Consider the following 15,779-nt stretch of genomic DNA (forward strand, 5'->3'; position numbering starts at 1 on the left):
GTTCTCAGGCCATGGGCCTCATGCCACCCTGGGGTGTCCTAGGACTAACCAGTTGAAGTAGAAGAGAGAGGCCCATTAGAAGTCCAGGTACCGGGGGCAGCTAGGTGGCACAGTGGATAAAGCACCAGCCCTGGATTCAGGAGGACCTGAGTTCAAATCCAACCTCAGACACTTGACACTGGCTGTGTGACCCTGGGCAAGTCACTTAACCCCCATTGCCTCACCATAAAAAAGTCCACTTACCCCAGAGCCACCCTCTGGTCCACAGCTGCCTGTGAAGTCATCACAGCTCAACAAGGACTCGTGGTGGGTCCTAATTAGTGTTCACTGGGTCCTGACAGCACAATGATCATACTCTTGCTATAGATCAGAAAGAACTGAATCAGTGCCCAGAGTGAGTTTCTGTACAGTCATTCTCTCCTTCCACACGAGGCTGATCGAAATGTAGCCGGCTAATTCTGTCCCTCACCTCTTGGTGTCAATTTACTTGCAGGATTGTCAACGAACAGTGTTTTTTTATAGCAGAGAATGGCTTTGGGGTATATCAGGGCCCGGTACATAGGAGACTTCATAAATCCTTGTTGATTGATTTGTGAAATTCTCATGTCACCTGTTCTGTTGCCCCACCGGCTTCTTGGAATTGCTGGTGCTTGTCCTTTGCCTGTTGCTATGAGCCTGCTTTGGGTTAGTCAGCTTTTTCTTTCATCAGACTTGTGATTTCACTGGCATAGGGAGGAAACCCTCTCTACCCTGGGGCTCTGGCGTAGGATTCCCTAGTGAAAATGCCTTTGGCTTAAGGATTCGTGTAGGTCTTTCTGTTAGTCCTGGGGGACATTGTGGTTCAGTGGGAATAGTGCTGGCCTTGGAGTCTGAGGCCCTGGATTCAAATCTTGACTCTGCCCCTTGTTACACTTAGTCTCTGTGGGCCTGCCGCCTCTTCTGTAGAAGGAGGGTTTGGGTTCTGACAACCTCCAAGGTCCTCCCACTTGGAATGATCTTGTGGCCCTCTCTTCTTTTTTCATTCAGATAAATGTGAGGCGAAAGGCTCCCTTTCTGGCAGTAATGCGGGAATCACCAGCATTGAATTTGACAGTGCTGTAAGTATTGACTTCCTACCCATGAACCATTTGGTAAAACCTAGAGTGAAAACCCATTTGTGCCAATGGGTGCTTAAGCTTGCTTGGATGAACTCTGCTGTTTTTCCTCCATCTCCATCCTAGTTCAGAGAAAGAATCAAATAGATAAAATATTTGTAGAATTGCTGGATCGGTTCTGGCAACACCTGCCATGGAAACCAGAGAGAAGGCGGTTTTTGGACTCGTTAGTCTAGAGACGATCATTGAGGCAACAAGTTTTCAGAGTAGTTGGAACCTTGAGATGACCTGCAGCCAGCCAGCGAGCAGGAAAGTGAAGAGGCAGGCAGCGGCCGGGGGAACCTCCTTGAGCCTCAAAACCTTCCCCTCTCCTTCCTCCTCTCCCTGTTCCATTCATAGCATCCCCCAAACTGAGCGCACTCACAATATTTGGTCTTACATCATTTCTTCTCATCTGTGGCCTTTTCTCGGGATCGTTTGGGTCTTTTTTGGCGTCTCCAGATGTTTCGTTGGCAGCAGCAGGAAAGAAATGCTCCCTAAGTGCACGAGCTGAGTCTCAAACACGCAGCTTTTGGGGAAATTAGATGCAGCAGAGTAGGGAGTGGGGAGGCCAGGGGAGTGGAGCACAGACCGAGGAGCTACAGAGAGTCAGTCCCCATTTAACTCTGGCCTTGGGCTTGATCCCCGATGTCTTTGTTCCCACAGGGATCTTATCTCTTGGCAGCTTCAAATGATTTCGCCAGCAGGATCTGGACTGTAGATGATAACCGATTACGGGTAAGGCCCCAGAAGCGAGGCTGCACTTGTGGGCCCTGGGGGCGAGCCAACTGACTCCAAGTGTGTTGTTCTTTCCAGAAAACTCCCCATGACCAGGTTGCACTTTCTTTTGTTTTATAGAATTGGTGGTTCTTAGTTATTAGTAACCAGATTCACATTCACACTTTCTCACTTTGCCCAGGGGCCAGCCTCAGTGATATTTGACTCTGATACCTCCAAGTTCTCACATAAGGCACACAGAAAATTCACAAGGGTCATCTGGAAATCAGGCCGATGGTGTCCATTGGTAACATGTGGCCCAGAAATCACTCCTGTCCTTCTACTATACAGCCAGAACGTGTCTATCTGACGTTGATGTTAGACATTCAGTCATTGAGCATTTATGACATTCTTGCTGTATGCCAGGCACTGCGTCAGCCCCGCCCTCCAGGAGCCCCCTTGGGCCTGTGTCATGGAAAGGGGGATTCTGTTTTGAGTTATCTGAGCCTTGTTCTTTGTAAAAGAGGGGTCAGTGATGAATAGTAAAAGGTCTGATTACCTCGAGATGACTGCTCGCCCTGCCAATTCCCAGCTGCCTCTTGGCCGTCAGGCTCCAGTTGTGCCATGGCTAAGCAGAAGGCTGCTGACAGCATGGGACGCCCGCGTGCGTGTGTGCATTTGCTGGAATTTCAGTGAATGCTCTGCTGTGGTTGGTGTCCAACAGTGGGGTCGGCAAGGAATGAGGGCTGCTGGGAGCTCATCTCCTGTGGGTCTGATCTGAAACTTGCAAACTGAGGCCTCTCTGGGTAGGAGAGAATTGGAATCGTCCCGCCCAGGAATTCATTTCTTTAGCACGTTTGACTGTTTTCAGAGAGACGCCCATGCTCTGTCCTCACGTCAGATGCTTCCTTTTATAGCCTCGTCCCACAGAGTAATGGGAAGCAGCAGCCTAGGGGTGTGGTTTGCACCCCAGCACCGCATACTCTCTTTGTTTAGGAGAGTCATGCCTTGCTTCTCCATGTTGATGCTCAATGGGGCCTTGACTTTCTATGACTTTGGCAAAATAATCCAGCCATTTCTTTGAAACCTTATTATACTTGATTCTTTGAACATCCTTTGACTGCTGTGATTGTGGTTTGGTTTTGGTTTTTTCCCCTAGGGGAGAGGGTGGACCCCAGGGCCTCCTCCAGCAGCCAGAAGAGCTGCTGCTAACTATGACTCCATCCTCGCCCTGTTCCCCAGAATCATCACGTCCCAAGTGATTCTCGTTGGCGGCATCTGGGGTCAACCCTTGTTTTACCCTGTCCTCTCTCCCTCAGCACACACTCACGGGGCACAGTGGGAAAGTCCTGTCTGCCAAGTTCCTGCTGGACAACGCACGGATTGTTTCGGGAAGTCATGACCGGACCCTCAAGCTCTGGGACCTGCGCAGCAAAGTCTGTAAGGAAGCTCATCATCACCCAGTATTGACCCAACTGTCTTTCCCCACAAGTAGAAATATGGCTGAAAGCATCTGCCTCTCAAGCAGTACGGCCCTTGAGACTCTGTGTTCAGGTTTACCTTTATCTTCTAACGTGAACGTGTAGGTGTAATAAGATGACAAATGTCTATGGGGCTTGAGACTCCACAATTGCTCCAGGTGTGTCGTAAGTTGTGGTGTGCCCATTTCACAGATAAGGAAACTGAGGCTCAGCAAGCTCCAGTCAGCAGCAGGCCTGGGCTGTGGGCAAAGGCTTTCAGAACCCACTTAGTTCCACCGCAAGTAGGGACGACTCAGTCACGATGGCTCAGGTTCACAGCCCCAGCAGCGCTCACCGTGACCTTCATTCGGAGGCACCAGTGAAGGGGGATGCGTTTGTCTGGTGAGTCAGATCCATTCTCCTTTGCAGGTATAAAAACAGTGTTTGCTGGATCCAGTTGCAATGATATCGTCTGCACAGAACAGTGTGTGATGAGTGGACATTTTGACAAGAAGATCCGTTTCTGGGACATACGGTAAAGTCACTCTGGCCTAAGAGCCAAGGGGAGAGGATTTGTGGAGAATGAGTGCCATGTGTTATTGTATGACCCGGACAACCATGAGATTCTCCCATGCGCCCTTCCCCCAGTGCTTCCTTTACCTCTGTCTATTCCAAGATCGTGGTGGCCCTTTGATAGGGTCCACTGCCCTCAGGGAGGCAGATTTTAGCTCAGAGAGCATCAGAGAGGGTCCTCTGGTAGTAAATGTCTGTATTTGGTGGTTGGCTTTTCGGGCTTATGGAATTTGAACTTGAGGCGGAGGAGCTCGAGCTAGAAAGTTCATCACTTTGAAAGTCCCAGGAGCCAGGATGAGCCTTGTGGGCCCTCCCTCCAAGAGGCACCAACAGGACTACAACAGGGCTGTCACGGGGGGAAAAGGAAGCCAGGTGGGAAAACAGGAGCAGAGGAGGAGGGTCCATCGGACTGGCCCCTCCAGCAGCCAGACCTCGTACTTGTACCTTCCTAAGCAAACATGGTGCTTCCCGTTTGCCAGTTATCTGGAATATGGATCCATGATCCCTGACTTGCTTGGTCATTTATCATCCCCTTTGCCTCCTTAGATCCGAAAGCATCATCCGGGAGTTGGAACTCTTGGGGAAGATCACAGCCCTCGATTTGAACCCAGAGAGAACAGACCTCTTAACCTGCTCCCGAGACGATCTCCTCAAAATTATTGACCTACGAGTTAATGCCGTCAAACAGACCTTCAGGTGACCCAAGGACAAATGGTCAGGGGTGGGGCTTTAGGGTTAGGAGGGCTGGGATCCTACTTCATACCTTAATTGCTGTGTTTGATTTCAGTGCTCCGGGATTCAAGTGTGGGTCTGATTGGACCCGAGTTGTATTCAGGTAAGTGATGATGTCCTCACACCTCACTAGCACGAGGACAGAGTTGGGGGGTCTTTGTCTTCTCTTTAATAGTAAGAATACAGCTAGATTTGTGAGCATGTCACTGGCAATGGCCATCTCCTCCATAGTACTGCATTTGTGCCCATGGGAGGCCACACTGCAGCCTACGTGTGTTGTTGAGAGATTCTTAAGGGTCGAGCAGGATAGCAAACAGAACTGATTCTAAAGCTGCTTAACCACATACAGTCAGGTTTTGCCCAGAATTCCTTCACCGTCCCAACGCTCCATGTTTCCTTTGCCTCTTTACTGCCCCCTCGGTTCCCCTGAAGCCCACAGAAGTAGAAGGCACATGCTGTGATGCTTCAATGGGTTTGGTTGTTTGGGTGCTTGTGTCTGTCCACGCTGCTGAGCACAGAGCCTGGCGCCTCAGAGTTGGCCGAATTGATGTGGGACACTAGGCCCAGGCATTACCAGGTTTGCTCCCCATCTCCTGCAGCATTGACAACACTGTGGGCTCATATGCGTGTGCTCCACTTGGGCCGGCCGTTAGATACCAGAGAGCACAAGACACTGTGTTTGGGAAGAACCAGGGGAAGGGGGACCTTGTTTGCATCCCAACGCTTGCGCCTTCTCCTTGCTTCTTGCTCCAGCCCTGACGGCAGCTACATAGCGGCTGGCTCAGCAGAGGGGTCTCTTTACATCTGGAGCGTGCTCACGGGCAAAGTGGACAAGGTCCTTTCGAAGCAGCACAGGTAAGACGATACCCTGGACCAGGAGACCTGGAAGCTTCTCTGCCCTTGCTGAAAAGTCCCCAGAAGGGGTTGAGGACATGTCCCCCTGAGCCAGTCCAGGGGCTTCCAGTCAACCGCCCTCTACCTCCCCAGGTCCTAGACAGGGCAGGCCAAGAAGCCAGAGCTGGGCGGGATTGCTCAGCATGCTCAAATTCAGAATTGAATCTCTGTTCAAAAACCGTGAGGCAATAGGAGATAGTAGAGTGAGCACAAGCTCTTGGGTGTGAGGACCCGAGTTCAAATTCTGGCTTAGATGCTTCTTATCTGCGACTCTGGGCCACCAGCCTGTTGGATTTAGCGGTTCAGCCTTGAATCAAGCTTGGAAGAGACTTTAGAGGAACAAGCTAGAGCTCAGGAAAGGGAAATGACCTGTCTTTGCTCACACAGCTAAAGAGTAGCAGAAAGGGGATTTGAACCCAGATGTTCCTGACTGCAAGACCAGCATTTTGTTATGAGTTATCCCAGTTAGGGGAGGCTGAATCAAGAAAAAAAAGTACAGTTGATACCTTGTTACTCAACCAAACTGCTACCAGTCGAGATTCTTTCTCTCCCTCTTCTGCCCCCCCCACCCCCCAAGATCTTTTCTTTCAGGTTTCTAACACTTGAGATTCATCCTATAGGTGATCGGTCACTCAATCTATGGGCATACTTAGAGCCACCACATTCCAGGGAGCACAGTCTGTCAGCTGAGGACGGCTTTTAAGTTTCTAAATACAATAAAAATCCATGGTCTGCTTCTTAACCCCCCACCCAACAGTCAGTGGTAGCAGCTCAGGAACGAGGCAGCTTGCTTGCTCCCAGAACCCTGAAGTCCAAAATGTTGCTAGTAACACAACAGACTTAGGCCAGTTTGGTGGATCTATCTCAGGCTGAGCCAACCTAGCCCTTTCCCACAGTTCACAGCAGTATGCAGGTTCCACTTGGAATGCAGAGGCTCATTTTCTTGACATATCTTTTACTCCTTCTGAAAATGGAATGCTTTCAAGACACTCCCAGGATTTCTCAGGCCATTGCATTCTCTTTCCAGGTGACTTTGACATGCTTTTTAGCTGTGTAATGTAATCTCGTTATAGTCTTCTGAGGCAAAGGCTCTAGCTGGGTATTTTTATTCAACGGACTGACCGTTCAACAGGTTTCTTCCTCATTCTTTGTTGTCAGGCATCCTTTAGTGAAGACATAGCTTTAGAGAGAGAGCAAAGATTTGAAAAAGACAGATGATAATAAAGGCCCCCTTTGGGGTTTTTTCTTCATTAAAAGTATGGAACAAGAGCTTTGTCTTTTATTGTTCAGGCAGTGATCCCATTTCCAAGCGTACTTCTAAAAAGTCCCAAGTCACTTCCCAGTGATTTCCCTCCTTTATGACAAAAAAGTATAGTCAAGCAAAATAAATGTGTCGGCCATACCAGAAAACGTGAGCTGGGGGCTTGTCTCTCTTCCTATGAGGCCATGAGAGTCTAGCCACCAAACACAGCTCTGAAGTCTTCCATTCTTGTGGTCACCATGGACATTGTTCTCCAGGTTCTGCATCACATCGGACAAGTCTCTGTATTCTTCAGGCTTATTTCTTGCTGCACAACCATGCACCGTGACTTGTTGGCCCTTTCTTCTCCCACTTGACGGGCAGTCAACTTCAGTTGGGGCCTTCCTTTTGCCTCTGACCTAGTATAATTCCAGGGGTTGAATTAATAGCTCCTGTGCCCTCTGCTAACCCTTGGGGTGAGACTAGAACCTTAGGATTGTTTTAACTTACCTGCCTGTTGAGGAATGGCTCCTGTTCTTACCCATTTATACCCACTCCCTGTACAATGGGTACAGCAGACCTTTTTCAGAAATACTGTAAAGTTTGGGGGGGGTTCCCCCAATTAACTGCTGCTCTTATTCTAGCTAATTGATTTTGTTTCTGCAAAAGCCTCATGTCCTTCAATATTGTCTCCTGGTGGGGTTTTTTTTTGGTTTTGTTTTTCAGTTCTTCCATTAATGCAGTGGCATGGTCACCTTCTGGCACTCACGTGGTCAGCGTGGACAAAGGAAACAAAGCTATTTTGTGGTCTGAATATTGACTGGGTGGCATATGACAAACAAACTCTCAGGTGCTGTCAGTGAAGGGCTGCTGACCCAGAACAGAAGGATGGAGGAAGGCTCGTCCTAGAGCTGGCCTTCCATAGGGGTTATTGCCAAAGGCACCGCTTTGACTTACCCGAGAAGAGTTCTGGTGATGCAGCAGCTGTTATTCCTTGGACAGCATATCAGAGGCCTCGAAGATTAATGCTGAGAACATAATCGACACTGCAGGCTTTTCACAGGGATCCATTTCCTGCCTTTGGTCTGACTGAAGAACACCACTGGCTTTGACTTCCCATACCTCAGGGGATGGAGCACACAGCACCAGCTTGGGACCCCCATGGACAGCAGTGCCAAGTATCCCAAATATCCGTGTTCATTCTCCTTTAGCACTTCCCCCCACCCTTAGAAAGTTAGGAATTCTTCTCGGTTCTGGTCTAACCCAAGTCCCAGTATCTTTTGGGTCCAACAAGTCAGCAAATTGACTCAGGCATTGGGTTAAGAGACACGTGCAGTATGGAATGGGTGGGTCCTGGTGGGTCTTTGTCGCGGTGGAGCCGCTGTGAGTGAGTCTGGCGGTCTGTGTCCTTTGTTTACATGTCTCTCATTCTGATCTCTAGCCTCCCTTCCCAAAATTCACCATTCTGCTTAAGCTGCTGCTCGTGGGAGAAGCTTCAGATTGGACATAGCACGAAGCTCTGAAGGAGGGAGGGGGCGTGCTCGTCATTCCCCCATCCGCTCTCTGTCCCACATGTGCTCCTCTTAAGTTCTCAGTAGCTTGCAAGAGGCTGGAGCCTTGAATGTATGATTACTCTGGGACTTGGCCCTTTCCAGTGACCTGTCCCCTTCACCAAGCACACGTGTGATACCTCTTTGGTGCTTGACAGAAGACACCTGAGGAAGCCAAGACACTTCTCCATCCTCTCCTCAGAGCCTGTGATGAGGCAGAGCAGATTCGGTGGATACTGTTGACTCAACGTTTATCCAAACTTTACCCCTTTATCCCTGTGTATAAAAATTTCAATTATGTCAGACGGGCTTCTAAGCCGCCTGCCATCGTCACTGTCTAATTTGCACTTTATTTTGCTTCCTTCCTAAACCACTTCCGTCTGCAGTTTGGGAAGCATCTTAGAACCAGGCTAAAGGCCTTGGGTTTCGGTTGCCTCTTCTGCAAGGTGGGGGCGTTGGACTCTGCGACCTCTGAGGTCCTTCTGGCTCTAAATCTCCAGTCCTCAGCCAAGGGATACTCTCAACATTCTTGTTCTCGGCCCCCCTCACACTACTCTGATCCCAATTCTTGATTCGGGCGACCTCTCTGGAAAGGAGTCAGATGAAATAGACAGACCTGGACACCTCTTTTATTTATTTTATTATACTGCCCAGGTGAACTTGGCTGTAAATAAAGAAATTCTGCTTTAAAGACTTCATGCTTCTGTGTTGTGCTTTTCCCTTTCATCATTAAAGGGAAGGAGGTTATTTTTTGCCATTCTAGTCTTGTGCTTCTGATTATAAGAAGATACTGGGGGCAGCTAGGTGCAGCAGTGGATAAAGCACCAGCCCTGGATTCAGGAGTACCTGAGTTCAAATCCGGCCTCAGACACTTGACACTTAGCTGTGTGACCCTGGGCAAGTCACTTAACCCCCACTGCCCCGCAAAAAAAAAAGAAAGAGAAAGAACGTCACAAAATCCACGCAAAATTAAGGTGTTTGATCTTTCTTGTATACACTGCCCCTTTCATGTGGAGGATTTACCACTCTTAAAGAAAGGTGCTGATTAGTTTTGGGACAGATGTCCAGTTCTCTTTCCCGCTTATAGGCAGATGCTACAACAAAAAAATTCCCCAGTAAAGCACCATCTGACCATAGAAGCATCATTCGTTGATAACCTCAGTGTCGGGAAATAAGCCCATTTCCCAGTAAATGAGCCTAACACTCATCAGAATTGGCTCAAGGAGGGAATGACATACACACTCAATTGGGTGGAGTAATCCATCTAACCCTGCAGGAAAACAAGAGGGAGGGGCAAAAGAAGGGAGGACAGACTGGGGAAGGGGGCAGTCAGAAGCAAATCCCTTTTGAGGAGGGATAGGGTGAAAGAAGATAATAGAGTAAATACCATGGGGAAGGGAATAGGATGGAGGGAAACAACAATAGTAATTGTGAAAAAGAGAAAAGGGGGGAAAATTGTACAAAAAATATAGCAACTCTTTGTGGTGGCTAAGAACTGGGAATCAAAGCAATGTCCATCAATTGGGGATTGATTGAGCAAGCTGTGGTATATGATTGTAATGGAATATTATTGTGCTATAAGAAATGACAAGCAGGGGGCAGCTAGGTGGCGCAGTGGATAGAGCACTGGCCCTGGAGTCAGGAGGACCTGAGTTCAAATCCGGCCTCAGACACATAAAAACTTACTAGCTGTGTGACCCTGGGCAAGTCACTTAACCCCAATTGCCTCACTAAAAAAAAAAAAAGAAAAGAAAAAGAAATGACAAGCAGGATGATTTCAGAAAAACCTGGAAAGATTCATGAGCTGATGTATAGTGAAGTGAGCAGAACCGGGAGGACATTGTGCACAGTGACAGCAGTATTGTTCTATGAGCAATTGTGAATGACAACTACTCTCAGCAATACGATGATCCAAGACTATCCCAAAGGACTAATGAGGAAGCTTACTATCCACCTCCAGAGAAAGAACTGATAATTGATTGAACACAGACTGAAAACAAAAGTACTTGTGGATTATACATATGTAACCTATATCACACTGGTTGCTGTCTTGTGGAGGGGGAGAAAAGGCTGAGAACTCAAAATCTTATAAAAATGAATGTTGAGGGGGCAACTAGGTAGGGTAGTGGATAAAGCACTGACCCTGGATTCAGGAGGACCTGAGTTCAAATCCGGCCTCAGACACTTGACACTAGCTGTGTGATCCTGGGCAAGTCACTTAACCCTCATTACCCTGAGGGAAAAAAAAAAAAGAATGTTGAAAGCTGCCTTTACATGTAACTGAAAAAAATAAACAAGAAGTAGAAATAAGCCCATTTCCCCTTAAATCAATAAGACTGCCCAGGAGGGAGGATAACCGGGGACATAGGTAAGCCCACCTCTTTTAAACCTAGGCCAAAAATAGGAGTCCCTGTGATTCGAGATTATCATGTCTCCTCTGACCTTGGAGAGCAATCTGATGCGGCTCTCCAAGGCTTTAGGAGCTAAAGAAAGAAGGTTGTTCCATGTAATCCACCCAATGGGGAAAGATTACAGAAGCACCAACTCTGCTGAAACTGCTAAGAGAGCAAGCTTCCACAACAGGACCCAAGTCCTGTTGGGAGGATGTTCTGTGATACTTGTAGCGCGCTTCTCTGGTCTGTTGGCAGCCTTGTTGTGAATGAGTGCCGACTGATAGACTAGACGGGGGATGTTGGGTAGGAAGGAAGGAGTCCAATTGCATTGTGTTCAGCCTTCAACTAATTAAAACTAATTAAAATTCTCAGTCAGTCGGGGTTCTTTAGCATAGCTTGCTTTAAACATGGTTTATATAAATTTTATATAAATATTGTATTAGTGAGTGTAGCTGATTTTGTGATGAGCCCTTATCCCTGCCTTCAAAGAGCTGGGGGCGGCTAGGTGGCGCAGTGGATAAAGCACCGGCCCTTGATTCAGGAGGACCTGAGTTCAAATACGGCCTCAGACACTTAACACTTACTAGCCGTGTGACTCTGGGCAAGTCACTTAACCTCCATTGCCCCGCAAAAAAAAACAAAAAAACAAAAAAAACCAAAGAGCTTAATTTATACCAGGAAAATGTGTATGTGTGTGTATTTACATATATATATATTTGTGTGTGTGTGTGTCAATGCAAAATGTATATAGTCAGCACAAAGTAATTGGGGGTTGGCACTAGCAGCAGCTTTGAACAACCTTGGGAGTTCCAAGAGGTAGAAGCATTGAAAGCCAGGGCCAAGGTCCATAGGCACGAGATGCGACATGTAGTAAGAAGAGCCAGTGGACAAGGCCTAATGTATGGCTGGAAGGTAGAGCAGAAGAGGAATCCCGTCCTGTGTAATTAGGCCTGGGGAGGGAGGCTAAAGCCAGGTTGGGAAGGGGCTTTAAATCAGGTGACAAGCTTTAATCCCAGGCACTGTGTGACAGCCTCACCCCCTAGGAGCTTACCTTATGAATGTGGAACAGGAATCTTTTATCCTAGAGATGGGTAAATTGGGAGAGTCAGTGGGTTAAGAGCTTCTAGCCCTTTGTACTCAGAGACTCCGTTTTAGAATTTGGCATCTCATTGGTCTCAGGCAATGAGGGAGGGTCGCACCTCTGTAACTTAACAGATGATCCCAAGTTGCTAGGGCCCTCCAGCTCCCATCGAGGCTGGTTCTCAGACAATCCGTGACTCCATTACAAAAGTGCAGTGCCCTTAAGGGGGTCCCAAGAAAAAGGGGAAATACACTAGAAATCTTAGATCACCAAGCCTCCCTTGCCTCAAGCATTCAGTTCATCTGTGGACACCGTGTTTTCGGAAGAACATTAACGAGACCTGGAGAGTCCAGGAAAGGGCAACTAGAGGGGCTAAGAAGTTGAGGACCAGGTCATGGGAGGGAGGGTTGTTTGGGACAGAAGGTGTGGCGGCTGGAGAAGGTTTTTTTCTTTTTTCTTTTTTTTTTTTTTGCGGGGCAATGGGGGTTTAGTGACTTGCCCAAGGTCACACAGCTAGTAACTGCCAAGTGTCTGAGGCTGGATTTGAACTCAGGTCCTCCTGAATCAAGGGCCGATGCTTTATCCACTGCACCACCTAGCTGCCCCCAATTTTTTTTTTTTTTTGGTAAGGCAATTGGGGTTAAGTGACTTGCCCAGGGTCACACAGCTAGTAAGTGCCAAGTGTCTGAGGCTGGATTTGAACTCAGGTCCTCCTGACTCCAGGGCCAGTGCTCTATCCACTGCACCACCTAGCTGCCCCGAGCTAGAGAAGGTTTTACCGACTCGTCCCTTCTCCCTACACCAGTTTAATGGCTCTCTGGGTACTTGCTACTTAGAAGAAGCTTGAAGCTGGTTCTGCTTGGCCCCCGAGGGCAGACTTGGGGCATAAAGGTGAGTGAGGAGCAGGAGGGAAGCTGCGAAGAGGCCCGTTGGGGCTTGATAATGAAGAAAAAAACTTCCTAACTGATCTGCCCCAAAGTAGACTGGACTGCAGTGCAGGCGCATGGGCTCCTTCACTAGAGGCGAATGGTTGAGAATGCTGTGTGGGGGATTCTTGGTCAGGTGTGGGTCGGACCCGATGATTTCTATGGTCCCTTCTAACTGGAGAGGTTGTCAGGAAATCTTCACTGTCATGATTAGAACATCTGAGCCCTTCAGTAGACCAGGGCTGAAGGAATCGAACTGAATCGCTCCCTCTTCACAGGAGCAAGAACTTTCACCCAAGTGTGGGCAAAAACCATAGTACAGTTTTTTGGCAGTGTGGGGGAATGGTGTGGTTCAGACTTATGACTTCATCTTTGTGAGGAGCTCCTTGACATGGAAATTGCCCCCATGGACTTTTATCTTAGACAATTGTCCAGGGCACTCAAGAAAGGAAGAGATTTGCCCAGATTCACATACCTGTTATGTGTCATACTTCAGCAAAAGTCTAAGGCTCCCAAGCTAGAGGTTTTGCTTCCCTGAAGAAATCTGAGAAAAGGAATAGGTTTTTGTTTGTTTGGTGAGGCAGTTGGGGTTAAGTGACTTGCCAGGGTCACACAGCTGGTAAGAGTCAAGTGTCTGAGGCTGGATTTGAACTCAGGTCTTCCTGAATCCAGGGCCGTTGCTTTATCCACTGCGCCACCTAACTTCCCCAAGGAATAGGTTTTTTAAATTTTTTTTTCTAGCACCTGTACCCTAGGAAATTTAACTTTAGGAGAAGGGTCCCGAGTGCTTCTGATAATCATCTCCACCCAGGATTGCTGTTCCCCTGTCAGAGATGAAGAGCAGTTGCCGCCATCTCAGCAGCATCTAGCGTGTCTTCACAACTTCTCCTTTGTTCGAATGTGACGGGCAGGGCTTTGCTTTGTGCTCCCACGGGCTCAATGTGTCAAACCCTGGCATCTCACGTTTGAGGTTTAATGATGCGATCGATCACCTTTGAAATGCCCTATCATCAGTTTATTCATTCTGAACTTGAACAAACATTAAGTGCCTGCTGTGTGCAAGGCCGTGGTGGTGCTGAAGACACAAAATGAAAAATGTAACAGTCCCCACCCTCGAGAAGGCAGGACCCATTTTAAGGGGAACAGGAGAGAAGGAGCATACATACACCAAGAAAAGTAAATGTAAAAGCTAGGCAAGGGAATTTGTCAGAGGCATCGTCTAGAAATGGGAAGAGGAAGGAGGAGCAGGAAGGGTTTCTTGTAGGAGATGATATATCAGCCAACCTTGGAAGGAAGACAGTGATCTAAAACAAAATGCATTCCAGGCACAGAGGAGGTAAGCCATGGAATCGTATTTGTGGTGAACAGTGAGCAAAGCATGACTACTTCTGCTTGTTTCCTCCCCACGTTCTAAAAAAAAAAAATAGAAGTTACCAACAGCTTTATTAAGGTATGCTCTAAACTGCTGATAATTAAAAGAAATACAAATTATAACAAGTTGAGGTTCCACATCTCATTCATGAGATTGGCAAAAATCATGGTAATAGAAAAGAAAAATTCTTGGAAAGGCTGTGAGAAGATAGGAAGACTCAGCTGTTAGAGCTATGTTTGGGTTTTTTGTTTGTTTGTTTGTTTGGTTTTTTAGTGAGGCAATTGGGATTAAGTGACTTGCGCAGGGTCACACAGCTAGTAAGAGTTAAGTGTCTGAGGCCACATTTGAACTCAGGTACTCCTGACTCCACTGCGCCACCTAGCTGACCCAGCTGTTAGAGCTATGAATTGTTTCGGCCATTCTAGGAGGTAACTTGGGATCATGTCCAAAAGCACAACACTGTCCATACCCACTGACCACTGCTAGGTCTGTACCCAAAGAGGTCAGTGATACCAAAAAGGATCCATGTGTCCAAAAGATTTACAGCAACTCTTATTGTTATGGCAAAGGACTAGAAATGAAGGGGATATCTGAAAAAATTATGGTATATAAATACAAGAGATTATGATGCCATAAGAAATAACAATAACCTGGGGCAGCTAGTGGCTTTAACCACTGATGGAACAGTGGTTAAAGCGCCGGCCCTGGAGTCAGGAGGACCTGAGTTCAAATCCAGCCTCAGATACTTGACACTTACTAGCTGTGTGACCCTGGGCAAGTCACTTAACCCCCATTGCCCCGCCAAAAAAACAACAAAAACAAAAAAACAAAAACAAAAACAAAGAAATAACAATAACCTGAAATGACTCATGAACTGACGCAGAGTGAAATGAACAGGACCAAGGAACAATGTAAGTGGAAGCCACGGTGCTGCAAAGGAAAACCGCGTTGAAAGCTCTAAGAACTCTGATCAGGATAAGGACTGACCATTTTATAGCATCCCTGATGAAGTGTGATTTTTGTTGTTTAGTCATTTTTTAGTTGTGTCCTATTCTTCATGACCCCATTTGGGGTTTTCTTGGAAGAGATACTGGAGTGGCTTGGCATTTCCTTCTCCAGCTCATTTTACAGATGAGGAAACTGAGGCAAACAGGGTTCAGTGACTTACCCAGAGTCACCCAACTAGTAAATTTCTGAGGCTAGATTTGAATTCAGGAAGATTAGTCTTCTTGACTCCAAGCCTGGCACTCTATATGCTATGGTGCCATCTAGCGGCCCTGATGAAGCATGCCACCTCACAGCCAAGAGGTGATGGACTCAAGGTGTAGCATAAAGTGCACACTTTCAGAGAGGGCCAATGTGTGGATTTGTTTTGCTCAGTCGTGCTTGTTGGCTTTTGTTTTTCTTTTTTTCACAGACTAGGGGACAGGTTTGCGGGGAAGGGGAAAGCTGGTGGGGGTGTTTCAAGAAAGGGAAAAAAAGAAAGGAAAGAAATCAGGAAGGAAGGAAGGAGGGAGGGAAGGAAAGAAGGAGGAAAGGAGAAAAGGAGGGAGGGAGGGGAGGAAGGAAATGTATTTTTTTTAATGCACCAAAGAGAACAGAAAGAAACACAACGGATGGATAACTGCACATGTTGAAGTGCATTCTTTGTAACAAAGTAAGCTTGTGGTTTCACACCACCTCTTTTGGATTCCACTCTCCATATAGA

General features: G+C 47.4%; 1 protein-coding gene and 1 non-coding gene across 5 annotated transcripts in view; both read left to right on the forward strand.

Annotated features, from left to right (window-relative positions):
- ATG16L1 (autophagy related 16 like 1) overlaps positions 1–8,990 on the forward strand; it is a 32,720-nt gene extending 23,730 nt beyond the window's left edge. For all 4 annotated transcript variants that reach the window (XM_044002054.1, XM_044002055.1, XM_044002056.1 and 1 more), the window contains 8 exons: positions 1,027–1,097; positions 1,800–1,871; positions 3,170–3,290; positions 3,740–3,845; positions 4,430–4,579; positions 4,671–4,718; positions 5,369–5,470; positions 7,476–8,990. In XM_044002054.1, the coding sequence (XP_043857989.1) occupies positions 1,027–1,097; positions 1,800–1,871; positions 3,170–3,290; positions 3,740–3,845; positions 4,430–4,579; positions 4,671–4,718; positions 5,369–5,470; positions 7,476–7,569 (764 nt within the window). In that variant the 3' untranslated portion in view covers positions 7,570–8,990. The remainder of the gene's footprint in view (positions 1–1,026; positions 1,098–1,799; positions 1,872–3,169; positions 3,291–3,739; positions 3,846–4,429; positions 4,580–4,670; positions 4,719–5,368; positions 5,471–7,475) is intronic.
- Positions 2,378–2,649, forward strand: LOC122727132. The gene has a single exon (XR_006353084.1).
- Positions 8,991–15,779: the final 6,789 nt, after the last annotated feature.

The sequence above is a fragment of the Dromiciops gliroides genome, chromosome 4 (genome assembly GCF_019393635.1).
Source record: "Dromiciops gliroides isolate mDroGli1 chromosome 4, mDroGli1.pri, whole genome shotgun sequence".
Lineage (NCBI taxonomy): Eukaryota > Metazoa > Chordata > Mammalia > Microbiotheria > Microbiotheriidae > Dromiciops > Dromiciops gliroides.